This window comes from Sinocyclocheilus rhinocerous, unplaced genomic scaffold (assembly GCF_001515625.1).
Source record: "Sinocyclocheilus rhinocerous isolate Xijiao unplaced genomic scaffold, SAMN03320098_v1.1 scaffold234, whole genome shotgun sequence".
Taxonomy (NCBI): domain Eukaryota; kingdom Metazoa; phylum Chordata; class Actinopteri; order Cypriniformes; family Cyprinidae; genus Sinocyclocheilus; species Sinocyclocheilus rhinocerous.
Genome location: NW_015644337.1, coordinates 484,485 through 505,880, shown reverse-complemented (window position 1 = coordinate 505,880; position 21,396 = coordinate 484,485). Strand labels below are relative to the sequence as shown.

Here is a 21,396-nt window from a genome sequence, read left to right as displayed (position 1 = left end):
AAGCCTTAAAAGTTCTCAGAGGTGCAACAGCGCGTTCATATATATGTTTTCGATGCAGAGTGCAAATGGATGTGCATTTATCTGTGTTTTTAACTCGATGGGAGTGAAATGAAACTGTCTGAAAGCAAAGCTGTGTGTGTTGTCTGTCTCCCCTCTTCTCCTTCCGCTCCGCTGCGCACCACGCCCACTTTTTTTTAGCATTTTTTAAAACTGTGGTGAGAACTAACCAGTGCTGAAACGGGGGGGTTTCATGACCCTTTAATGGGAGGTAGCAAAATCTGACATGGTAGCACAAATCGACAGAAGCAAACTGTCTAAACTGAATTATACATGTCATGCAGGCATTCATATGAGGAGTTTAACAGCAAATTAGTCATTCAAAGAACAAATTTTATTTTTGAACATGAAAAATTTACCAAGGTCCGGACCTCGGTGGCCTCATAGCTGGTTACGGGCCTGTGTTGATGTACTAAAACTAAATAAAAATATGTAAGAAAAACGAATAAAAATGATAAACTTACTAACATTAAAATGAAACCTGAAAATATAAACATATATTTAAAATGTCAAATATCAAAAATAATATAATAGTGTATACAACACTGATTTATCTATTTTGATTTATTTACTTAATTCTATCCTTATTTATTTAATTATTAGCACCTGATATAACAACCCATTTTACCCTCAATTGAAGCAACAAATGACATAAAAACAATGTGAAATCTGATTTGATCATTTGAACTGAGAAAAATTAACATACATCTTAATTGGATTTTAAGTCAACCACATAATAAGGTAGTTTGGCTCATGCTTTCATGTGTCGGATTTCATGTATGTGTTTTATTTCCTGTTTAGATTTTCTGTGCCAGTCAAAACAAGGTCTAAAACATGGAGTCAGACTCATATAACATGACTGTTAAGTTTACATGTATATAACTGAGTAAATACCACAAGACATCCCTTTCTATTAGAAAACAATGCAACAGTGTTATCCTGACGGCAGCATGTACAATCTCTGTACAGTAACAGCTCTTATCCGATGTGAGCTCAGCCCAGTGATTCCGCACGCCGTTTCTCTTCCATCTTTATTTGTTTGTGATTAATTTGAGTTGGATTTGTTTTGGCCTGGCCCGGCTGTCCTTCCATCTGTCACAGCTGCGACGAAACACAAGGACCCATCGTGACGGCCACTACTCATCCACCCACTCACTGCTGACGTCACGTCTCACCATCAATGCTCCCGTAATCCTCCCTTTTTTTAGTTATTTGCCATTTTTAGGTTCTCCCAGAGGATTTTCTTGTGTTTTCATATGTGCCTTGATGCTAAGGCTCCTTGTTATACATCAGAATGCAGTGTTATTCCCTGTCTGGCCGTAGAAAAACACAAACAGCCTCCGTCACTGCCGTTAGACAGCATAAATGGATTTATTGGAGCTGTCGTTAATCACTCGTGATTGTATGTAAGTTTCGACTCGACATTCATAATCGAGGAAACAGGAAACAGGCCAAGACTGAGGAAGCAATGTAATGTTAATGAGGCACAGCCACCGCTGAAAGGTTTTTCATTTCAGATATCTGCACAGAAATGGCCCTTTTTGTATTTATTTGTTGACGGTGGCAAATGGATTGGCACTGAACATAATTACAAAACTAGTCTGAGTAACTAATGGCAGAAGCCAATAGATTATATACAAGACCTTGTTCTTGTATTATGTCTGACCTATTTAAAACTTCTCGCGTACAACAAGCTGCACATAAAGACTAAACGTGCATGTCTAGAGTTGGTCTTAGCATTCTGAGATATTTTAAAAGCATTCAGACTACACAGATGAACCATGTTCACCTACATTGTGAAATTATATAGCTCATGTTCTTATTTAGAACGTATGTAAATGTTTGCAGGGCTCAACAATTAGGATTGCAGGGTCAGTCTCCCTGGAGTGACTTGAATAATGGTTCACGGCTCATAAATCACCTCTTGTTGAATTTAAACCTACAACCTTTTTTGGATATTTAACCTCTAGGCCACACCAGCCTCCCCCCCAAAAAGGAATCAGACTTACAGTTTTGTGGAGAACTGTTGATATTTGTTATGCATTGCTTGGTGTGCTTCTTGAGATTTAGATTCAGATTTGCAAAACAAATCATTTAAATTTCTTCATGAACCAGTTTAACAAGTTTAAACTGTTAACAGTTTAACAAAAAACACAAACTGATTAAAAGATTAATTCGCGAACTGGAAATCACTATGACCAATCGGGAAAGATTGTGTCAGTTATTTTTTGCACTTTGCAATCGCAAATGTAACATAAGTGTCTGGAGAAAAGTATCAGAATAAAAGTATCTTTTCTCTTTAATATGCAGTACAGTAAAAGTCAACACAAATGTAAAGTACAAATATCTAAAAACTGTACTTCTGTCATGACAACTCTCAGAAAGTTTAGCATGGTAATATATACGAGGCAATGTTAATGTGTTTGGTCTTGGTGGAATAGATCCATTATGCTGCTGCTGTGGCAAAGCAAGTACCGATATACATCCACAACATGCTGCTGTGAGCATGTAGGAAATACTGCTGCTGCACATATAACATATATGAAATAACCCCCATATGTAACATGCATGAATCACCCCGTAGCAGATCAAGACAGGTGGAGCTGGGGAAGGTGGAGGGTTTCTGAAGCGTGCTGCAACTGCTACAGCAAGCACTAGCCAAGTATTTGAATGTTGAGCAGCAGCTCATTGGCTGCTGATTTGAAAAGAACCAATCAGCTGTGCCATGTGATAATCATGTGATTATATCAGATTGAGTTAGAACCTGTGCCATCTAGAGACTCATGACAGAACTTTGTATTTACGTATTTGTACTTTGATACTATACATCACTAGTCCATGTAGGTTTGTTTTTTAATCTCTTGTGAATACTACCATTGAAAATTACAGTTCTGTGTTTATGACATCTAAATGTAAAGAGAAAACTTTTAATTTTGTGGAATTTCGGTATTGTTATCGAACTTAAATAATATGATAATGTTCCTGTTGTGTTCCCACAGGATAGTCGGACACACTGAGCCTTACACCAAACTATGCTGCAAAGGCTTTTGCATAGACATCTTGAAAAAGCTCTCTCGCAACATCAGGTTCTCCTACGACCTCTACCTGGTCACCAACGGCAAACATGGCAAGCTGGTACGAGGGATCTGGAACGGTATGATTGGAGAGGTGAGAGGTTTTTATTTCAAGTCAACAAAATTCACCTAATTTACTTACTTAATACACATTGCTGGTCTTGTTTTGAAATATTTATTGGTCCTCTGCATAATTGGTCCACTGCTCCACTTTAACATCACCAGGCCCTCATACTTTTCAATCCTCTCCCCCAACAACCAGTTATTTTGATACCTGTTTTCACCATCCAATAAATTCCTGATGGATAAAATCAAGTGCCATTCTACATTTTGTTAAATAAAATACGTCATTGTACATACAGTAAGTAAAATGGGTTGCAAATGCTTTATATAAATTATTTTGATATGGCAGTTTCTAATGTAAACTAGTTCTATAAGTTGTTTAGCATCTGTGATGTCACACTGAACAAGAAAACAAAACCTAAATCTATATGAGAGAAAGACTGTTGACTGCAGAATGGATCTAATAGCTTGTTCATTCAAGCGGACGTGACTGGCATTGAAATGACACAAACAACATTGTAAATAAACATCTCCATCAAGTAAGTCGACGTCTGATGCACAGCGGCATCTAAAGCGTTTCAGATGTGACTTGTGCTCCTGCTTTGACTGTTTTTAAAAAAAATTTTTTTTTTTGAAAGACTACTGTGCTCATTCAGGCATTATGCATGGTGTGGGTTAACCAGAGAGAGAGAGCCTGGACTGTAAATCTGAAACACACACACTCACATAGTGATTACTGGACTAGCACAGCCACAACAAACATGTTTCCGGATATTAAAGCAACAATTCACACAAAAATAAAAATTCTGTCATCATTTCCAAACCCATATGACTTTCTTTCTGCTGTAGATGTCTAGACAGTTCTTAATTAACCTCTATTGCATAATCTTTTCTATACTAAAATCTATATATACACTGAATAAAAAAAAATTAAATAATAATAATATATATATATGCATCTTTCTTCTCAGGTGTTTTATAAGCGAGCGGACATGGCCATTGGCTCTCTGACCATAAATGAGGAGCGCTCTGAGATCATTGACTTCTCTGTGCCGTTTGTGGAGACTGGCATCAGTGTGATGGTGGCCAGAAGCAATGGAACTGTATCTCCATCAGCCTTCCTGGGTAAGAAATACTGTAAAATGACCTAAAGTTAACACTATTAATGAACTGAACCACACTGTATGACATTTTACAGTGATTTTACAGTATTCAGAAACATAGAACTTACTGAAAAATGGCACAACTGGTCATGTTTTTACAGCTAAAGCATATAGCAGATGTGAAAGTGGAGCAAACAGTACTCTGTGTATGTACAGTATAACTGAAATTAAGTGGAGCTTTACAGTAATCACTAATTTGCCCTTTGATCCCTTACGGTACGTTACTGTTGCTAACTCAAATAGGCTTTTCAATACATCCCATAAGAATTAACTAAAGTTTGCCATGCTGAATGGTGTTATTTTTATTATAATATGCACATAAAGTGCTAATATTCTTAAGTGGGCTGGAATGAATTGTGACATTGGAAGGGTTTTTAATCTGCCAAAGAAACAGAAATTACGCAGAAATCACACAGTAATGTGATTAAAAATGAGAACAGCTGAAGGTTTGAATCTAAAACGGTGTTTATTAATATTTATAATTAGATATTTTTATATTTTCACTTTTCATTTTAATTGTAGTGTAAATTCTATTCATTTTGTTTTTCAAATTTTTATTAGTTTTTTTACTTTGTCTTTTACAATTATTTCGCTTTAATTTATTTTTATATTAGATTTAGTAATTTTAGTATTTATACTTTTACTTGCCAAGGCAACATTAACACTACTAATTTTTCATATAATATTTATATTTTATCAGTATTAGTTAATAACAGTGACATATTTTTGGTTTGCAGTGGTTCTTAACCGACTATAGCAGTGTTGGTTTGTGAATCTTAAATCCTATGTTGACACTATTTCATTTTCACTGATGTGGTCAGTTAGCCATCCCATAAATCCTTTTGCACATTTTTTCCATAATACTGCAAACAATAAACTTTCCCAGAACCCAGAATTCATAGAAAAATACAATAGCATACTGTCATTTCATAAAACAAGATGTAGTTATAAATATTTACAGTGCAGTCTTACTCGTGTGTGAGAGAGAAACCAGTGTTTCGCTTGTTTAATGGCGTATGAATTGTATTGACTTTAATTTGCACCTCATTTTGCACGTATACAAATTTTAAAAGGTTTTGCAGTCCTACTAGAATAAAAAGCGTGTCATTCGGGAATAACGTCATTTGCTTCATCTGTGTTTGTCTCTCTCTCTTCCAGAGCCCTACAGCCCAGCGGTGTGGGTGATGATGTTTGTCATGTGTCTTACAGTCGTGGCGGTGACTGTGTTCGTGTTTGAATACTTCAGTCCTGTGGGCTACAACCGCAGCCTGGTCAGTGCCAAAGGTCAGTGTTCACCGCCTCTGCTAACTCTTCAGGAACTGTGACAGATGTCAGGAACAGTGACAACCTGAAACTTCATCGTACATGACAGGTTTGACAGAACATAAGCTAGGAGAAAAGATAATTCATGTAATTAGAGGTGCATCAGAGGCTATGCTTTCATAGCTCAGGTAAATTAATTGCGCTCTAGTTTGTTTAACTATCTCATTTTGTTTTTCATAAAATTATTTTGGAGAAGTAAAAATAGACACAAATGAGATAACTGACATACAGTAAGAGCTGAGAGTTAGAGATCAATTCGTTTTGGAAGAACTTGATGAGAAATGTTTGAGTTCATTTTGAGAAATCTGAGTGCAGACTGGAAGGTGTCTCTAGAGGAGACACATGAGATTACTAAGGCGTTTTTGTCAGAAGAAACATCCCAGGAGCATTTACTTTATATTTAATCAAGAATACAAATAAAGAAGCAACTGAGATCTCATTTGGGATCTTTCTCCTATCTATCTGAACAACAAAAATCTAAATACATGTCTCACGGAACTCTCAAAATACAGCATATCTCATTTATAATTGAAAGATGTGCTATTACAGTAATAATACAGTATTACTGTATTATTCAAATAAATAGCTATTATTATTCACCTGAGTAATTTTAATGAAATTATAAAAATAAATGTATGCATTTATTAAAAATAAATAAATAAATGCATATAACTTATTTGAGTGCTGATTATTATATCTAAAATTAAATATCAATTGAATGGAATAGTTTGTACTCTGTTGATAATTGTTACCTTTAATATTATAGTACTGTGCAGTAATAGGGCTCCCTGTATAGCTTACATCATTAGATATTTTGGTAAAACTGTAGTATAGGGACCAATTCTCAATATTAACTAGTTGCTTATTAGCATGCCTATTATTAACATATTGGCTGTTTATTAGTACTAATAATAAAGCACATATTGTGCATGACCATATTCTACATCCCTAATTATACCAATACCTAAACTTAACAACTACCTTACTAACTATTAAAAAGCAGCAAATTAGGAGTTTATTGAGGCAAAAGTCGTAGTTAAAGTTTGTTAAAGGCAAGAATTGGACCTTAAAATAAAGTGTGACTGGAAATTTAAAAATTTATTGAGTTTATTTAAAGACAAAGCAACAAGTAAACCACTATTTACTAGAAAGAAAAAAAGAAGCAATTTCCATGTTTTTCCCCATTGCTGTACCAAAAAATGTACCAAACCGTAACTTCAAAAACGATTATTTATCAAAATAAATTTACAACCGAGAGTAATGGCAAAAAAACCTGAACAACTTTAATATTCTCTATTTTAGATCCGGGTGGTCCGACGTTCACCATTGGGAAGTCGGTCTGGCTGCTGTGGGGGATCGTCTTCAACAACTCAGTGCCCATTGAAAACCCCAAAGGCACCACCAGTAAGATCATGGTGCTGGTGTGGGCTTTCTTTGCTGTGATCTTCCTGGCCAGCTACACGGCCAACCTGGCAGCCTTCATGATCCAGGAGCAGTACATCGACACTGTTTCTGGACTGAGTGACAAGAAGGTAAGAGCTGTCAGCGTCTCTCTTAGCCAAATGGCCACTCTAGGGCATGAGTTTTAATTAAAGCCGTCACTCTGTGGAACTACAAGAGGCATCTATGCTGATAATATATATGGATATGTACACTTTCATGATGAAATACGGTGATTAGAGTACTAATCACTACTTGGTGTCATTTTAATAAGACGTTTATGGACAATTTGAAGCATTAAAACTGTTTTAATTACTGGCAACATGACAAAGTACTTAAAGGTGCAAGTATGATGCCAAAGTTTCTTTTTTTTAGATATACATATATATCTTTTCATATGCTGGTGTAGTTAATCATGTACTGTAAACTGGGTATTGTTTCAGCCATACTCATAACTGGTAAAAAATAATCAAGGATTGTTTTTAGTTGTAAGGATTTTGTTGCTTCAGCATTTTGAAATGTGTCTACTAATAAATTGCATGTTAGCCTAAGCTGCCTAGTTATATATTTATCTTATTTAGATAACTAGATAATATGTGTAGGGACACATCAAGGTGAAGTGATTTACAATGATACTGAAAGCTGTTACAGCTGACGAGCTTCAGATGGAAACTGTTAAAGAGCAATTTTGAAGACAAAGTGAGACTTCAAGCAACAAGACTGTCATTAAAGAGCCACACCAGGGAATTAGACACTGACAGCAAGATGTTTTTGAATGCATTTGAATTCAGGAGTGTGCCTGGGAGGCATTACACAAAGAACGAAATGCCTGAAGGGCAAAATAGCCAGAGGGCAAGAATATCACGCAGTGATCTGACTGTTGCTTCAAACTGTGTAAACTTGCTTAGCTGCAGTTTAGTGCACTTGTATTTGTAGCAACATCTTTTTATTTATATACTACATTGTTGCCGTATTTTTACCGCAACAAACATAAAGATGATAAAACTAATTTAATTTCAAAAATGTAGTAAAATAAGAACAACAAAGAAATATTTTTGAAAGTTATTTGTTCCAAGTAGCAAAACAAAATCTGTAAAATAATGTAATGTAATGAACAATAATAAATATTTAAAAAAATTTATTTATTAATTATTTTGCATTATTGTATTAAAATAATATTAAAATGGAGTGGACATTATATTAATCATGATATCAATCAAATATGCTTAGTTACCTCAGGCTTTATATATATAGTATCTTCTGTTGCTTCTGAAGGGCAGTACTAAATAAAATATGATATTTAGGCAAAATAAGAAAAATTTACACATCTTCACAAAAGTTTACACCCCGGCTCTTAATGCATTATTTTTCCTTCTTGAGCATCAGTGAGCGTTTGAACTTTTTGTAATAGTAGCGTATGAGTCCCTCAGTTGTCCTCAGTGTGAAAAGATGGATCTCAAAATCATACAGTCATTGTTGGAAAGGGTTCAAATACACAAAAGATGCTGGAAAACCGGTATTAAGAATTTAAAAAAAAAAAATTAAGAAACTTTTGAACGGGGTCATTTTTATAAATGTAACTATTATTTTCTCTTGTGGACTATATGTAACCATCTTTTATGTGAAATATCTTATTCAGGTCAGTACTAAATAAACAATAACATGCATTTTGTATGATCCCTCTTATTTTGGTAAAATAATTAACATTTTGCAGATACTGAAAAGTGTATGTAAATATACAGTATACATGTAATATTATATATTAGGTAAATTACATGGATGCATCACTTTCAACAGGTGTGTCAAAACAAGTGCACATACATAAATACCTAGAAGGAATTTTCTGCTCTACATTACTTTTTCTTAGTTAGCAGTAAACTTTTGGTGTGGTCAGGGCCACGAGACAGATGAAGGACAACGTTTATGCTGTCAGACGACAGCAAACACACTTAGAATGAGGCATTCACTGGCACTGGAGTCCGTCACATTAGCTCAGCCGTAATACAATCACGTCCACTCGTTCCTTAGAGACTGTTCTCCTTCATTCACACCAGCAAGGTTACCTACATTACAGCACAATTATTCATGGCTTGAGTTCTGAAGTGCTGTCTTAGTGGCAATATTACATTTATTTGATATTACATTAACGGCACTTAATGAACATGGCCAGAATCATGTAAAAACTAAATGAGGAGAAATTTAGCAAGGGAAAAGTAATACTGAAAATCCTCAGATGTTTGGTCAGATGGCTGAGATCATTTCTCGTCTTTGTGAGGACAATCTGAGGTTCAAATGTTAGAATTTAAACAGAGCTGAGAATTAATTGACTGAGAAGCACTTGGGGCTTGAGACAGAAAAGAGCATTGATGACCCAGTGGCTTTGGTCCGAGTGTTATCACTGCAGCCATTTTTTTTCCTTCCTGTGGATTAATTTCAATCTTATTCTCACTTGGAATTAGATTGTATTTAATGTGGCATTTGCAGATACAGAATCGTGAGAATCCTTGTATGAGGGCGAAGACGAAGGCTGAACCTATAAATTCCCATACAGAAATCCAGCTTAAAGAAAAATCAATCACACTTTCCAGCAGCGTAGCATTCCCAGCCAAAAGCCATTACTGGCGTATCTAGCGGTCCTGGAATCTATTAAAATGCATTAATCCTTAACCAAGTAACTATTTTTACCACTTCTTTAGCACACACTTGGACTGATACGTTGTTCACACAGTTCAATTTAAACATGCTAACTTGTTGAAATCCTACCTTTCAGTTCCAGAAACCGCAAGACCAATATCCTCCGTTCAGGTTTGGGACCGTGCCCAATGGCAGCACAGAACGAAACATAAGGAGCAATTATCCCGAAATGCATTCCCACATGGTTAAGTACAACCAGAAAGGTGTGGAGGATGCGCTCAACAGCCTCAAAACTGGGTGTGTTTACTGTAATTGTCTCTTGAATCTTTGAAACAAATCTGTCCGCAGTGTATTATCTTTTCCGCTAACATGTATCGTTTCTTTACTGCTAACAGGAAGCTGGATGCCTTCATATACGATGCAGCTGTGCTTAACTACATGGCCGGTAAAGATGAAGGGTGTAAATTGGTGACAATCGGTAGTGGGAAGGTATTTGCAACAACAGGCTACGGTATCGCCCTTCAGAAAGAATCTCGCTGGAAGCGCCCCATAGACCTCGCTCTTCTCCGGTTTCTTGCTGATGGTAACTTCAGAAACTTACTTTTGCTAGAGTAGCTCTGATTCGTGAGTCTGACGGAAATGTATTATGTATTACAGGTGATACTCAGAAGCTCCAGACGGTGTGGCTCACTGGTATCTGCCGTAACGAGAAGAAGGAGGTGATGAGCTCTAAGCTCGACATTGACAACATGGCCGGAGTGTTTTACATGCTTCTAGTGGCCATGGGTCTCAGTCTGCTGGTCTTTGCCTGGGAACATCTACTGTACTGGAAGCTACGGCATTCTGTCCGCAAGTCTGAGCGCTTGGACTTCCTGCTGGCCATTAGCAGGGTAAATTTTATATCGTCAATATTCTGAAATGAATTTCACTTTTAATCTTTGGTGTTAACAAATTGTTGTGCTTAGAACAAGGTTACAAATCCATAAAGCAAATTAACTAATTCAAAATGATGCATTTGCAATCAGCTCTTTTTATTTGTATTTTTTTACCAAAGCAACTTGTAAAAACATGCATGTAGCAAAATATATCAACAAGAACAGAGTGCAAATGAGAATTGTACAAAGAAGGTTTAAACGTAGCTTAGCAGATACTTTAGAAACACAAACATGTGGTGAAATTGATGTTCAGGGGAACTCCAGGCAGTTAACGAGAACAAAAAGTCAAGGGAAAAGCTGTTAAAATTAAATTAGGGTCTTAGGGTTATGGGCATAGCTGTCAAAGTCCCTTTTAAGTACATTCTCAAGCTTAACACACTTGAAGACCTTATTTAAAGGTGGAATATTACAAATGCATAGGCAGCTGCTTTTCTATTGGCTAATTACAGCCACTTTCAGAGATAACTATAATGCTGATAAACAGAGAATCTTATCAGTCACTGACAGTTCTCCAGGTAATTAACCACCCGTAAAATCAGCTAATAGAATTTTGATGTGGTAAAAGTGAGTATGACTTTAATTCATCTAGGTCATTGCAGCAAAATTATAGCAAATCAAACTTTGCCATTCATTACTGTACTTTGTTTTCCAGTATTTAAGACACTTTACAGTCAAAACAATAGGTACAGTATAGGGATGCACATCTCCATATTAACTGAGGCCGATGCGATGCCCATCTTGATGCATAGCCAATGATACGATACTTTAAAGATACATATAAAGCAGCTACCGATGCGATGCAATACAATACAATTCACCCCTATTATGAAGCAGTGCGATGCATCATCACAATACGATGTGATGGGGGAAAAAATGCTATGCAATTCAATATGGTACAGATAGTTCGCTTTTATTTTTGGTTCATTGTAATTATTTGGTGGAAGATGCAGCTCTACCTCTGCCATGTAAATCTATATTCTACTCTCAGGACACGTATTACATATAAAATATTTGTCTCAAATTATTGGTCACTTTCTAAATAATAAAAGTTTAGCGCATCTACTAATAATTATATATTAATAAATCTGTTTTTACTGGTGCAAATATGTTAGAAACGATGCATTGTGATACAAATGCCAACTTGTAACCGATGCACACTTTTTTAACTTTTATGCCAATGCACCGATGCGAATCAGTAAATCTTACCATTCCTAATACAGTAGCTTTTAAGTAGATTGATTTTACTATATTGTGAGGTGAGAACTCTAATTCTGTTTGCCATGGCACATAGAACTTTTAGGTGGATGCCAGCCTCATTTTTCCATATTTCTTTCCTGAAGGGAATCTACAGCTGCTTCAATGGTGTGGAGGACACAGACCGTAGAGGGAACATGCAGAGCCCAGATGTCACCACCAGTTACACTCAGGCCAACATGCTGAAGATGCTCCAAACCGCTAAGGACATTGTCTCATCTGCAAGAGTTGAAAACTCCCTGGACAATGCCACAAAGACCATCGAGAACTGGAGTCGACGTGATCCAGAGGCAGCCAGACCTAGCCTTCCTACCTGCCTCATAGGGACGGACTTCAGCCATAGCCGCCTGCCCTGCATCGCCAGTGTAACTGACAACCACTCACTGTACCCTCAAAACATGGATAGCACCACACAGCACTTGCTGGAGAAGCCTCACATGGGAACACGGCCTACCTCGCTGCGCTACACTCTTCCCGCACGCACCAGCCACCACCACATCTACGAACGAACACTACCCATATCTAGCCTCAGCAGTCCCCATATTGCCATGAGAGACCCACCACCTCCCACAGCCCCGAAACCCCACGTGTACTTGGACCAGTCTTGTCACCACCCTACCTCTCGCTACGTCTCTTACCATGACTTTCAGGTACCAGACATCTTTGTGGAACACCAGGAACCTTCGGGAAGCCATAAACAATACATGGCAGGTCTGGGTCGCAAAAAGAGGTGCCACAGCTACGTAGCAGCATCTCCGGAAACTTGCCGAAGGAACGACTACGATGTTCCCCAGTCTTGTCTGGCTAAGCTCAAAAGCAACCACCTTGTGGAAAACCATTCCCATACCACACCCTGCATGAGAAGCCACTTCCAGAGACCTGGCTCTAGCTGCAACTCCTGCAAGAAGGTGTATCTAGAAACGGAGATGGATGATGTTCCTCTTCTGGGGAAAGATAAACTGAACCGCCGCGCCTCTTTTCTCAGGGCCACATGGGGTGGTGACAGGATCCGGCAGCTGGATGAGAAGCCCTCCACCTCTGCATCCTCTACCAGTTGCATCAACATGCCCGATCTGTTCCCTCGAGTGGTGGTGACCAATCCCAAGCCTTCGAAGATGTACAGCAGCACTGGTAACAACCTACGCTACAACATGGCTGTGGAGCCAGCCTATCTGGACCCAGCTCACATGGGCTCCTACCCATACAAGACACAGAAGTTCAAGTACTCAAAGTCCATCCGCCTTCCTTCGTACCGGGAGGCAATTCTACAGAACACGGCAGCCCTTCGGCGATCCTCTTCCACACTAGTGCACGGACACTACTCAACATACCTGAACTCTTACACAGACCTGCCGGTGTATTTGGGTCCTCTTCCGCAAGGACCTGCTCACTTCCATGAGCATTCCAAAGACACGTGCCACCTGTTTCCATGCGTCAACCATTGCCCGGAAAATGCCGCCTTGGTTCCCCGGTTAGGCAGCAGACCTGTGTTGTACCAGACCACTGCTGTTGGAGGCTACGAGGGGGCCAGGCGCTCAAACGAGGAGTCATTGCACACTGTACCGGTCTCTTCCATGCGCAGGGACCGCAGGCAGGTTCTAGTGGCACGGAACGTACACAGTCCCTATGCCCCACGGCCCTGGGGTAGGGTATCTAGTCTGGAGTCAGAGGTTTGAAGGCCTTTGAAGAGATCTCCAGAGACAGTTTTCCCCCAAACAGTGAGGGAGAAACGCTGGAAACTGCTAAACAAAGTCAAGCAAAAAAGATAAAGGTGGACTACAGGTGGTAATCTTAGTGCAATAATGCCCTCAGATAAAATAATGCAGGGATGGGACGGGGGAATGTACAAGTGATTACTGTGGAGACTTGTTTCAGTATACTTTAAAAAAATAAGAGTTGAAAAAAACGAACTGTTCTTAATCTATAATCTATTGATATTGATTGTTATTTAAACTGTTTTTAAATGCCATTACACCAGTTACACTCATTCTCTGCAAACAATTGGATGTAGCATGTTTTAAGGCAGCTTTACAACCAAAAGGGTTTGAATTGAAAATCTGGTTTTTATTTATGCCAGGGCATTCAACCATTTTAAATCTGGAGAACCACTGGATAATTTTATAACATCGCCACACAAAAATGTCTTCCAAGCATTTTCTAAATCCAGGGGTTTGAGAAAGCCATTAATTGTCTAATTTTGTCACTCCACCGATGTAATTCAGATCCGATTTCAATAATGGTGAAGAATTGATTTGCCATCTGTAGTTCCACAGCAATTTCACTGTTTAATAAATGATGGGATGGCCTTGGGGCCAAATTAAAAGAACTGCTGTCTTTGTGTCTTCTACAAAAGAAAAACCAAGTAGAGTGAAAACGATTCATCAAACAGCTGCATGGTTAAGTCATTTCTTATCTTGATGCATTGAACCAAACAAGCTGAATGTAAGATCTCACATCTTCTTGCACAGACAATCTCCCAAAAGGCCTTGTGTTACCAACATAAGGTGCTTATCAACTGTGGAGTAATGGGGATTTATTTTCAAAATTCGAAAATGATTTCTAGTAAAACAAAGAATAATGTCCTCAGTGATGAATAATCGTGTGGCATGCTTTTACAAATCCTCCCTAAGAATGAACCTTTTATAAAACAAAACTAGCCTTCGAAATGTACAACCTTCTGAAATCTCATGCATTTTGTACTGGTAAGCAATGTTATAGACACTCTCCTTTAATTTTCTTGCTCCCTTAAAGTCCTTGGAAATATACAGTCTAGACAACCAATGTCTACAAAACATTGCATGCATATATACAGTAGCCACATAAATGTATGCCAAGATTATATATGACTAGGACGAAGAATGTTTCATGAATACAATTTCACTCTTCATTCGCTCTACATAGTGGCAAATGTATTACTATTCATACTTGTCAAATGGAAAAATCATTACATCTGCAGATTCTGCTGCAGGACTCTTATATATCAGTGCAGGAAATGCATTAAAAAGGCATACACGGACACATTAAACAGCTGTCTTTTATTTGCTGACCTCCTGTTTTGAAGCAGCCCGTGGGGAAGTCGACGCATGGCGAGTAGGTCAAATGCTGACTCAGCGTGCAGATTGCATGCTCTAGAGAGCGGTTTAATCCCTCTCACCTTCCTATGTCTTTAAGATGTGATGTGGGTTGCTAACATTCATCTTTCCTGTTGAGCTCCGTTGTGGTCTTATTCCTGAGGGCCCCAAGATGACTGGAAGGGCTCCAGCGCTCCGCCTGTAAAGTGCAATGGTCAGTATAATAATGGTTGGACGAATGGGCTGATTGACCCTGGGGAATAGTATGTTTAATCACGCCAACTTAGGATGATGAACATCTGGGCAGTGAGCCAATCAGCAGGGACATGATATCGACCTATAGTGTTCACCCACCTTCATTTAGTACCCTTGAGATGGAACAAGATGGAAAAATGACCACAAGACCCAGGCTCTTGAATGAAGAATGAAACCTTGAACTCTCCTTTCGGCAGTAACAAGGGTAGTTGGGTTGGTGGAGAGAGATAGCACGTGTAACAGTGTCATTCAAAGCTGCTGACAGAAGAAGCTTTTCATTAAGAGAGATTTGGTCTGTGAATGTGTGCAATTCATTTTGCCGGTCATTGTTATCAGAGCAACTTTATCTGCCAACTTCCCAATCACATGATTTATTGTCTCATCTCAAAAAGAGAATGCAGTTGGCATGCAGAAACAATCTGAGGCTTATCCTCTCATCTCCACACTCCGATCTATGATGGTGTTTGTCTGAGCCACAACATGAATAATTGGAGATTGACACTAGTCAGATGACTTTGGGGCTCATGAATGTACATGAGTGGGAGAGAAAGGCACGATGATAACTGGGACATGATGGATGGGTCTGTTTCATCAGGTCCTGTGCAGCACCTCTGATGGGCGGAGTAGCAGGGAAGAGTGGGCGTGGCTGAAGAGCAGAAGTTTAAGGTTTTAACAATGACCACTGAAGGAAACAAATGACATCAATATTGAAAGTCCTTCACTGCTGAGATTTATCAAAGCTTGATGACAGTTCTGTTCTTCGGGCGATCAATTTTTAAGCCTATATGAGCTATCATTTTTCATAACCGCACTGAGGTGAAGAATGGTTTCAAGAGGCCTTATTTAATTGTATCTAATAAGAAAGGTGGGATTGTTGACATGGCAGCTCATACAATGTCATTAAGGCTGTGATCAATGAATGCTGAATTCTGTTAAACAAAGTGAAACAAAGGAAGATTTTGATATTGTAGATGGGTACCAGGAACCACTGGGAGGGGGGAGGGTGGTAGGATAAAAAACTGCAGTTTTACAGAACAATGATGAGAAATATTGATTATTTTAAAATCTGAAAGGTCTCTTTTTTTAAAGATTAAAGATGAAGTATGTAATTCCCAAACAAAAAAATAGTCCCGCCCCTAGTTGCACCATTTGTTGAGCCAAAACAAACAGAATAAGAGTGTCTTAAACTCTGTGAGTGGAGAAAGTATTTTAACATTGAAGAAATAAATAACATACCATGCAAAACTCCAATCTCGAAACTTATCAGGTAAAATACTTTCATTTTTTTTTATTAGACAGCATCTGACAAACTGAATACGCAGTTTGAGCTTCAGTGTCTTCACTGCCATTGGTTCGCATCATAAAATATGGCGCCCCCCCCCCTCCCTCTCATCAGCAATGCGTATGTTGCCCCAAATCAGAAACTTTAACTGAAAATGAATTACTTCTGGTTGATTTATGGCTGCATATCATCGTCAATGTAAACACACTTTGTTGTACTATACATGTTTCTGAACCGAACCAAGCCAAACAAAACTCCCTTCTCTTTCTTTTTTCGGGTTTGGTATTGTACTTCTATATATAAGCTTTTTAAGCATCAATACTGAATCTAGGCTATAACAGACAAGCAGACCGTATGAGCCAGACACTATCGCATTAATGCAGATAGTAAAGACCTCATCAACAATCTGCTTGGCATCCACCCAGGTTCCAACAGACCCCGGCTGCAAACTATAAGAACTGCCCTTTCCCCGTGCATTGGCATGAGCCTCGATTTTGTGGGCAGATGCCATGACATCTTGGGGAGCTCATCAGTGTGCACCATGAGTGAGATGGCACATGGGCAGCAAAGCTGGTGTCAATGCAGCGAGTAGGGCAGCAGCAGATTGCGGACCATGATGGCATCTGATCTTCATCATCCATTACTGTACGGGAGTGCAGATGGGTCCGGCTCCCATTGGGAGGTCCCTCTCTGCTGGTCACTCAAATGGACTCTCACATCTCTCATGGGTGATTAGAGATGAGCTGTTCGGATAATGGATAAAATGGCTCGACAGATTACAGCATGATAACTATTCATGCATTTTGTGAGGAAAATATGAATGGTGCATGCATGTGAAAAAGTCAGCACAATGCCAGCGTGTTGCTATGCATTTGATAAGTTCTGAGCAGTGTTAAAAAAATTTTGTTCAAGTTTTTGTTTTAATCACAGTCATGGTCAAGCCTTTCAATTTTAGTAATAGCGTCATGTTACATTCAGTCATTTTAGTCATTGAAATGTTTTAATTGAGTGTAAAATTAAACCAAATGTAAAGATCGTATATACTATTTCAAAACTTGCATCAATATTTAACAAAATCAACATGTAAAAACTTGCCTTGTTATGAAGTCTTCAGACTTTAACTGTCCATATTTAAGTGCTACTGTAGCAAAACGATAAATCTTTATCGCCGTTCAGCTTCAACTCACATGAGACAGTTTTCAAAATAACTGACTATAATCATATTTTTTATCATTGGAGAAAAAAATAAATCTTTGATGATGAATATTTATGTCAGTAATTTCAAGTTCTACGTCATTTAGAGTGCACCATATATGTCTTGGAATCGAAAAATCTGAAATTAGAATCAGAACAACACTATTAGATATGGCTTGGTCCGTCCAACGAAGGGACAACTACGATGTTCCCCAGTCTTGTCTGGCTGAGCTCAAAAGCAACCACCTTGTGGAAAACCATTCCCATACCAAGTTCAAGATTTTTTTCAGTCATGGCCAATATCACAGTGTGTTATACCAGATTGAGTCATAGCATCTATTTATTAGCATTATACTTCTTTGGGGATAATTCTTTGCTTCTATGACTGGGCAAACTGGCAAACTGCCATCCAATGAAGTGACACATTGTCGCTTAACCAACAGTTCTACCAATTAAGCACTTGGAATAACTCGTTCTGATGTATTGAATCTGAGAGGTGCCCTAGTGATCTTCTGTCATCTCATCACGTGTTAATTTTATGATACTCCTATATGCCAAGAGCTACACACACACAGTAATTGATATTCTTCATACAGAGAGCAGCTATGAAACAGCATTCCCTGCACATCCTCGCCCTGAATAAATTACCTCACACTCCATAAATTTTCCCAGATGTTAAGAGTCACCTTGAGAATAGCTCTCTGGATCCTATCAGTAGAGGAGGAGTGTGCGAGAAAAGAGAGAGAAATGGCTTGAGGCTCGAGAGAGGCAGCACAAGTCCAGCAGACAACACAAAATGAAGAAAACAAAGATTAGAACTGCATGCTAATGCAAAGCATGTGTGCACATATATTCACAAGCAAGCTGCCAATCTGATGCTTACATTTGATACAATCATTTATTTAAAATATGCATTAAATAGATGAAAATAAATGGCAGATGCTACAAAAAAAAACAGTTCTTAATCTTAATAAAGTATTTAAAAAGTAACACCTAAAACCATGGAAAATGATCTAAATGTACAAAATAAGCTAATGACATCTGCAGTCAGGGTGGAAACTATCAAATTCTTTCATCTGCCATTATAATGAAATCTCTTTGAATTACATTTAATTTGGGGGTTTTTTCTTAGCAAATAATTATATGTGATAAATTTAGATTAATTTGATTAATTATTCTGCATATGGTGTAATTAAATTGATTACATTATTTAATCAATTGACCGCCCTACTTCACAATAAATCAGTGAGCCTTGCCTTGCCTTGCCTTGCTACAAATAAACTTGCCTTGCCTTGCCTTGCCTTGCCTTGCCTATGTGGCACTGATGCCTAACGCCGAGGCCACCAACTGTTTCAGGTCATGTGATGGAGCCTAACGCCAAGCGGACGTCCAGCTGCTTTGGGCCACTGGGTTTAATCCCTTGAGCGTGGCAGACCGTGGACACATACATACATGTATACATGTGGGTGGACATGTGTATCTACTGATGGACTGGGGTGGGCTGTGGAGAACGAATGACAGAAATCCTCCTCCCTTCAGCTTTCTGTTCCCTTTCTTCCAAGTGACACACACCTCCCCCCCGTTGTGATCATTACCAAGATCTCTCATTAATTGTTTCCAAGGTCGGCACAGAGGAGAATATCATGCGTTTCTATCGCTTCTGTTTCCTAATTAGTTGTTCATTCCATGTGAACAACATTTGTTTTGTCATATTGTGTTTTTCATTAGGGTTATTCCTGTTATGGAGTACTTTTTGAACTCTGTAACTTTAAAAAAATGGAAAATGATGTCACTTCTTGGAGGATGATGTCATTATGGACTATTAGGAATAGGAGCATTGTTTGAACACCAAACAACAAAGAGCAACAATAAAAGCATTTATAGTGTATTGACTTCACTGATGGAAAAAATGGAATTGGTTCGTACATGTACAGCAAAGTAACCAAACATGATGCGGAATTTGAATTTTGGATACAAATGAGCTTTGGCGAATGGGAAGACAAATAATGAACAAATTTTGGGATGCGTTATTCCTTTAAAGGGTTAGATCACCCAAAAATGAAAATTAGCCCATGTTTACTCACCCTCAAGTCATCCTAGGTGTATATGAATTTCTTCTTTCAGATTAATCCAATTGGAGTTATATTAAAAATTGTCCTGGCTCTTCCAAGCGTTAGTAGGGAGTAGGCGGGTGTTTTTGTTCAACAGTCGATTAATTTGATTAATTATTCTGCATATGGTGTAATTAAATTGATTACATTATTTAATCAATTGACCGCCCTACTTCACAATAAATCAGTGAAGTCAGTGAGGTCAGAGCAAAGGAGCTTTTCTAATATATCCAAAAATGTCCTCTTCATTTCTCATGCAAATAGAGCATGAACATTTCTTGGCAACACACTGGTACTAATTTATATATCATGTCTTCCAGGGTTTGAACTGTCGGCTTATCAGCCCAGACCTTTAGCCAGTGAATCATCACTACACCTCTATGCAGGCTAAAGTTATATTGACTATAGAGGGTAAATTTATAGGCATACATATTATTTAAAAGAACAGTTCACCCCCCAAAAAATTTACTCATCCTCAAGTCGTTCCAAACCGGTATGACTTTCTTTCAGTCTTCTGTGGAATGCAAAATTAGATATTTAGACGAATGTTCACACTACTCGTTATATACAATGAAAGCATATAATGACCAGGGCTGCTCAAAAAGCACAAGAATAAAATCACCATAAAAGTAGTCTAGTATGTAGTATGCACTGTATGTCAAAGTCATATGATAACAAACTGAGATCGAAGTCATTTGTGCATGTGGACATTGAAACTTGGAGCATCAAGGTTGGCATCAATGTTCTGATTTTTCTTTTAAAATGTTTGTAATCTCCTAGATCTCCAAATTTGACATGGTTTCACTGACAACAATGGGATACACAACAGTACGACACATTAAACAGATTGTAGCTCTATCCCTCACAGCCTTGTTTTTATCCATGACAAATGAAACATGGCATCTACTCTGATTAAAGACTATATGGAGCTTCTTCTGAAGATTCCCGCTGATGTCAGCATTGATTGATTTCCATTTGCATAGCATAAGCATGAAATTTAATTACTGCCCACTGTTATCATCTCTGAAGTCCACGCTCTCGGAGTTGAAAGCATCGTAGGGTGGGTTCCTGGACACCATTAGCAGAGTGTTACAGGAAACCCTAATATCCTTATATTAATTATCCTAATTATCCTTAACGGCTTCGCTACCGTTCGGACGTTCTTGCTTACTGCTCTGCGCTTTGCTCCCTATTTCTGTACTTTTCTTTGATTTTTCTAAGATTTTTTACTTCAGCAGATCAGCACAGTGCTCAAACAACATCATTAAAGGGTTAGTTCACCTAAAAATAAAAATTAGCCCATAAATTACTCACCCTCAAGTCATCCTAGGTGTATATGAATTTCTTCTTTCAGATTAATCCAATTGGAGTTATATTAAAAATTGTCCTGGCTCTTCCAAGCGTTAGTAGGGAGTAGGCGGGTGTTTTTGTTCAACAGTCCAAAAGTAGTCAAATAAAGTGCGTGCAACCATAATAAAACGTGCCTAAAATGTGAAATAAACGTGAATAAAGACCTCCTGTAGCGAATCGATGCGTTTTT

At 38.2% G+C, this 21,396-nt stretch overlaps 1 protein-coding gene across 1 annotated transcript in view; it reads left to right on the top strand.

The window, feature by feature from the left end:
• Nucleotides 1-14,238, top strand: part of LOC107758122 (glutamate receptor ionotropic, NMDA 2C-like) — a 76,632-nt gene extending 62,394 nt beyond the window's left edge. The window contains exons 6-13 of the mRNA XM_016575786.1: nucleotides 3,057-3,225; nucleotides 4,166-4,319; nucleotides 5,516-5,641; nucleotides 6,983-7,212; nucleotides 9,891-10,051; nucleotides 10,150-10,337; nucleotides 10,412-10,644; nucleotides 12,030-14,238. Coding sequence (XP_016431272.1) covers nucleotides 3,057-3,225; nucleotides 4,166-4,319; nucleotides 5,516-5,641; nucleotides 6,983-7,212; nucleotides 9,891-10,051; nucleotides 10,150-10,337; nucleotides 10,412-10,644; nucleotides 12,030-13,619 — 2,851 coding nt within the window. The 3' untranslated portion in view covers nucleotides 13,620-14,238. The remainder of the gene's footprint in view (nucleotides 1-3,056; nucleotides 3,226-4,165; nucleotides 4,320-5,515; nucleotides 5,642-6,982; nucleotides 7,213-9,890; nucleotides 10,052-10,149; nucleotides 10,338-10,411; nucleotides 10,645-12,029) is intronic.
• Nucleotides 14,239-21,396: the final 7,158 nt, after the last annotated feature.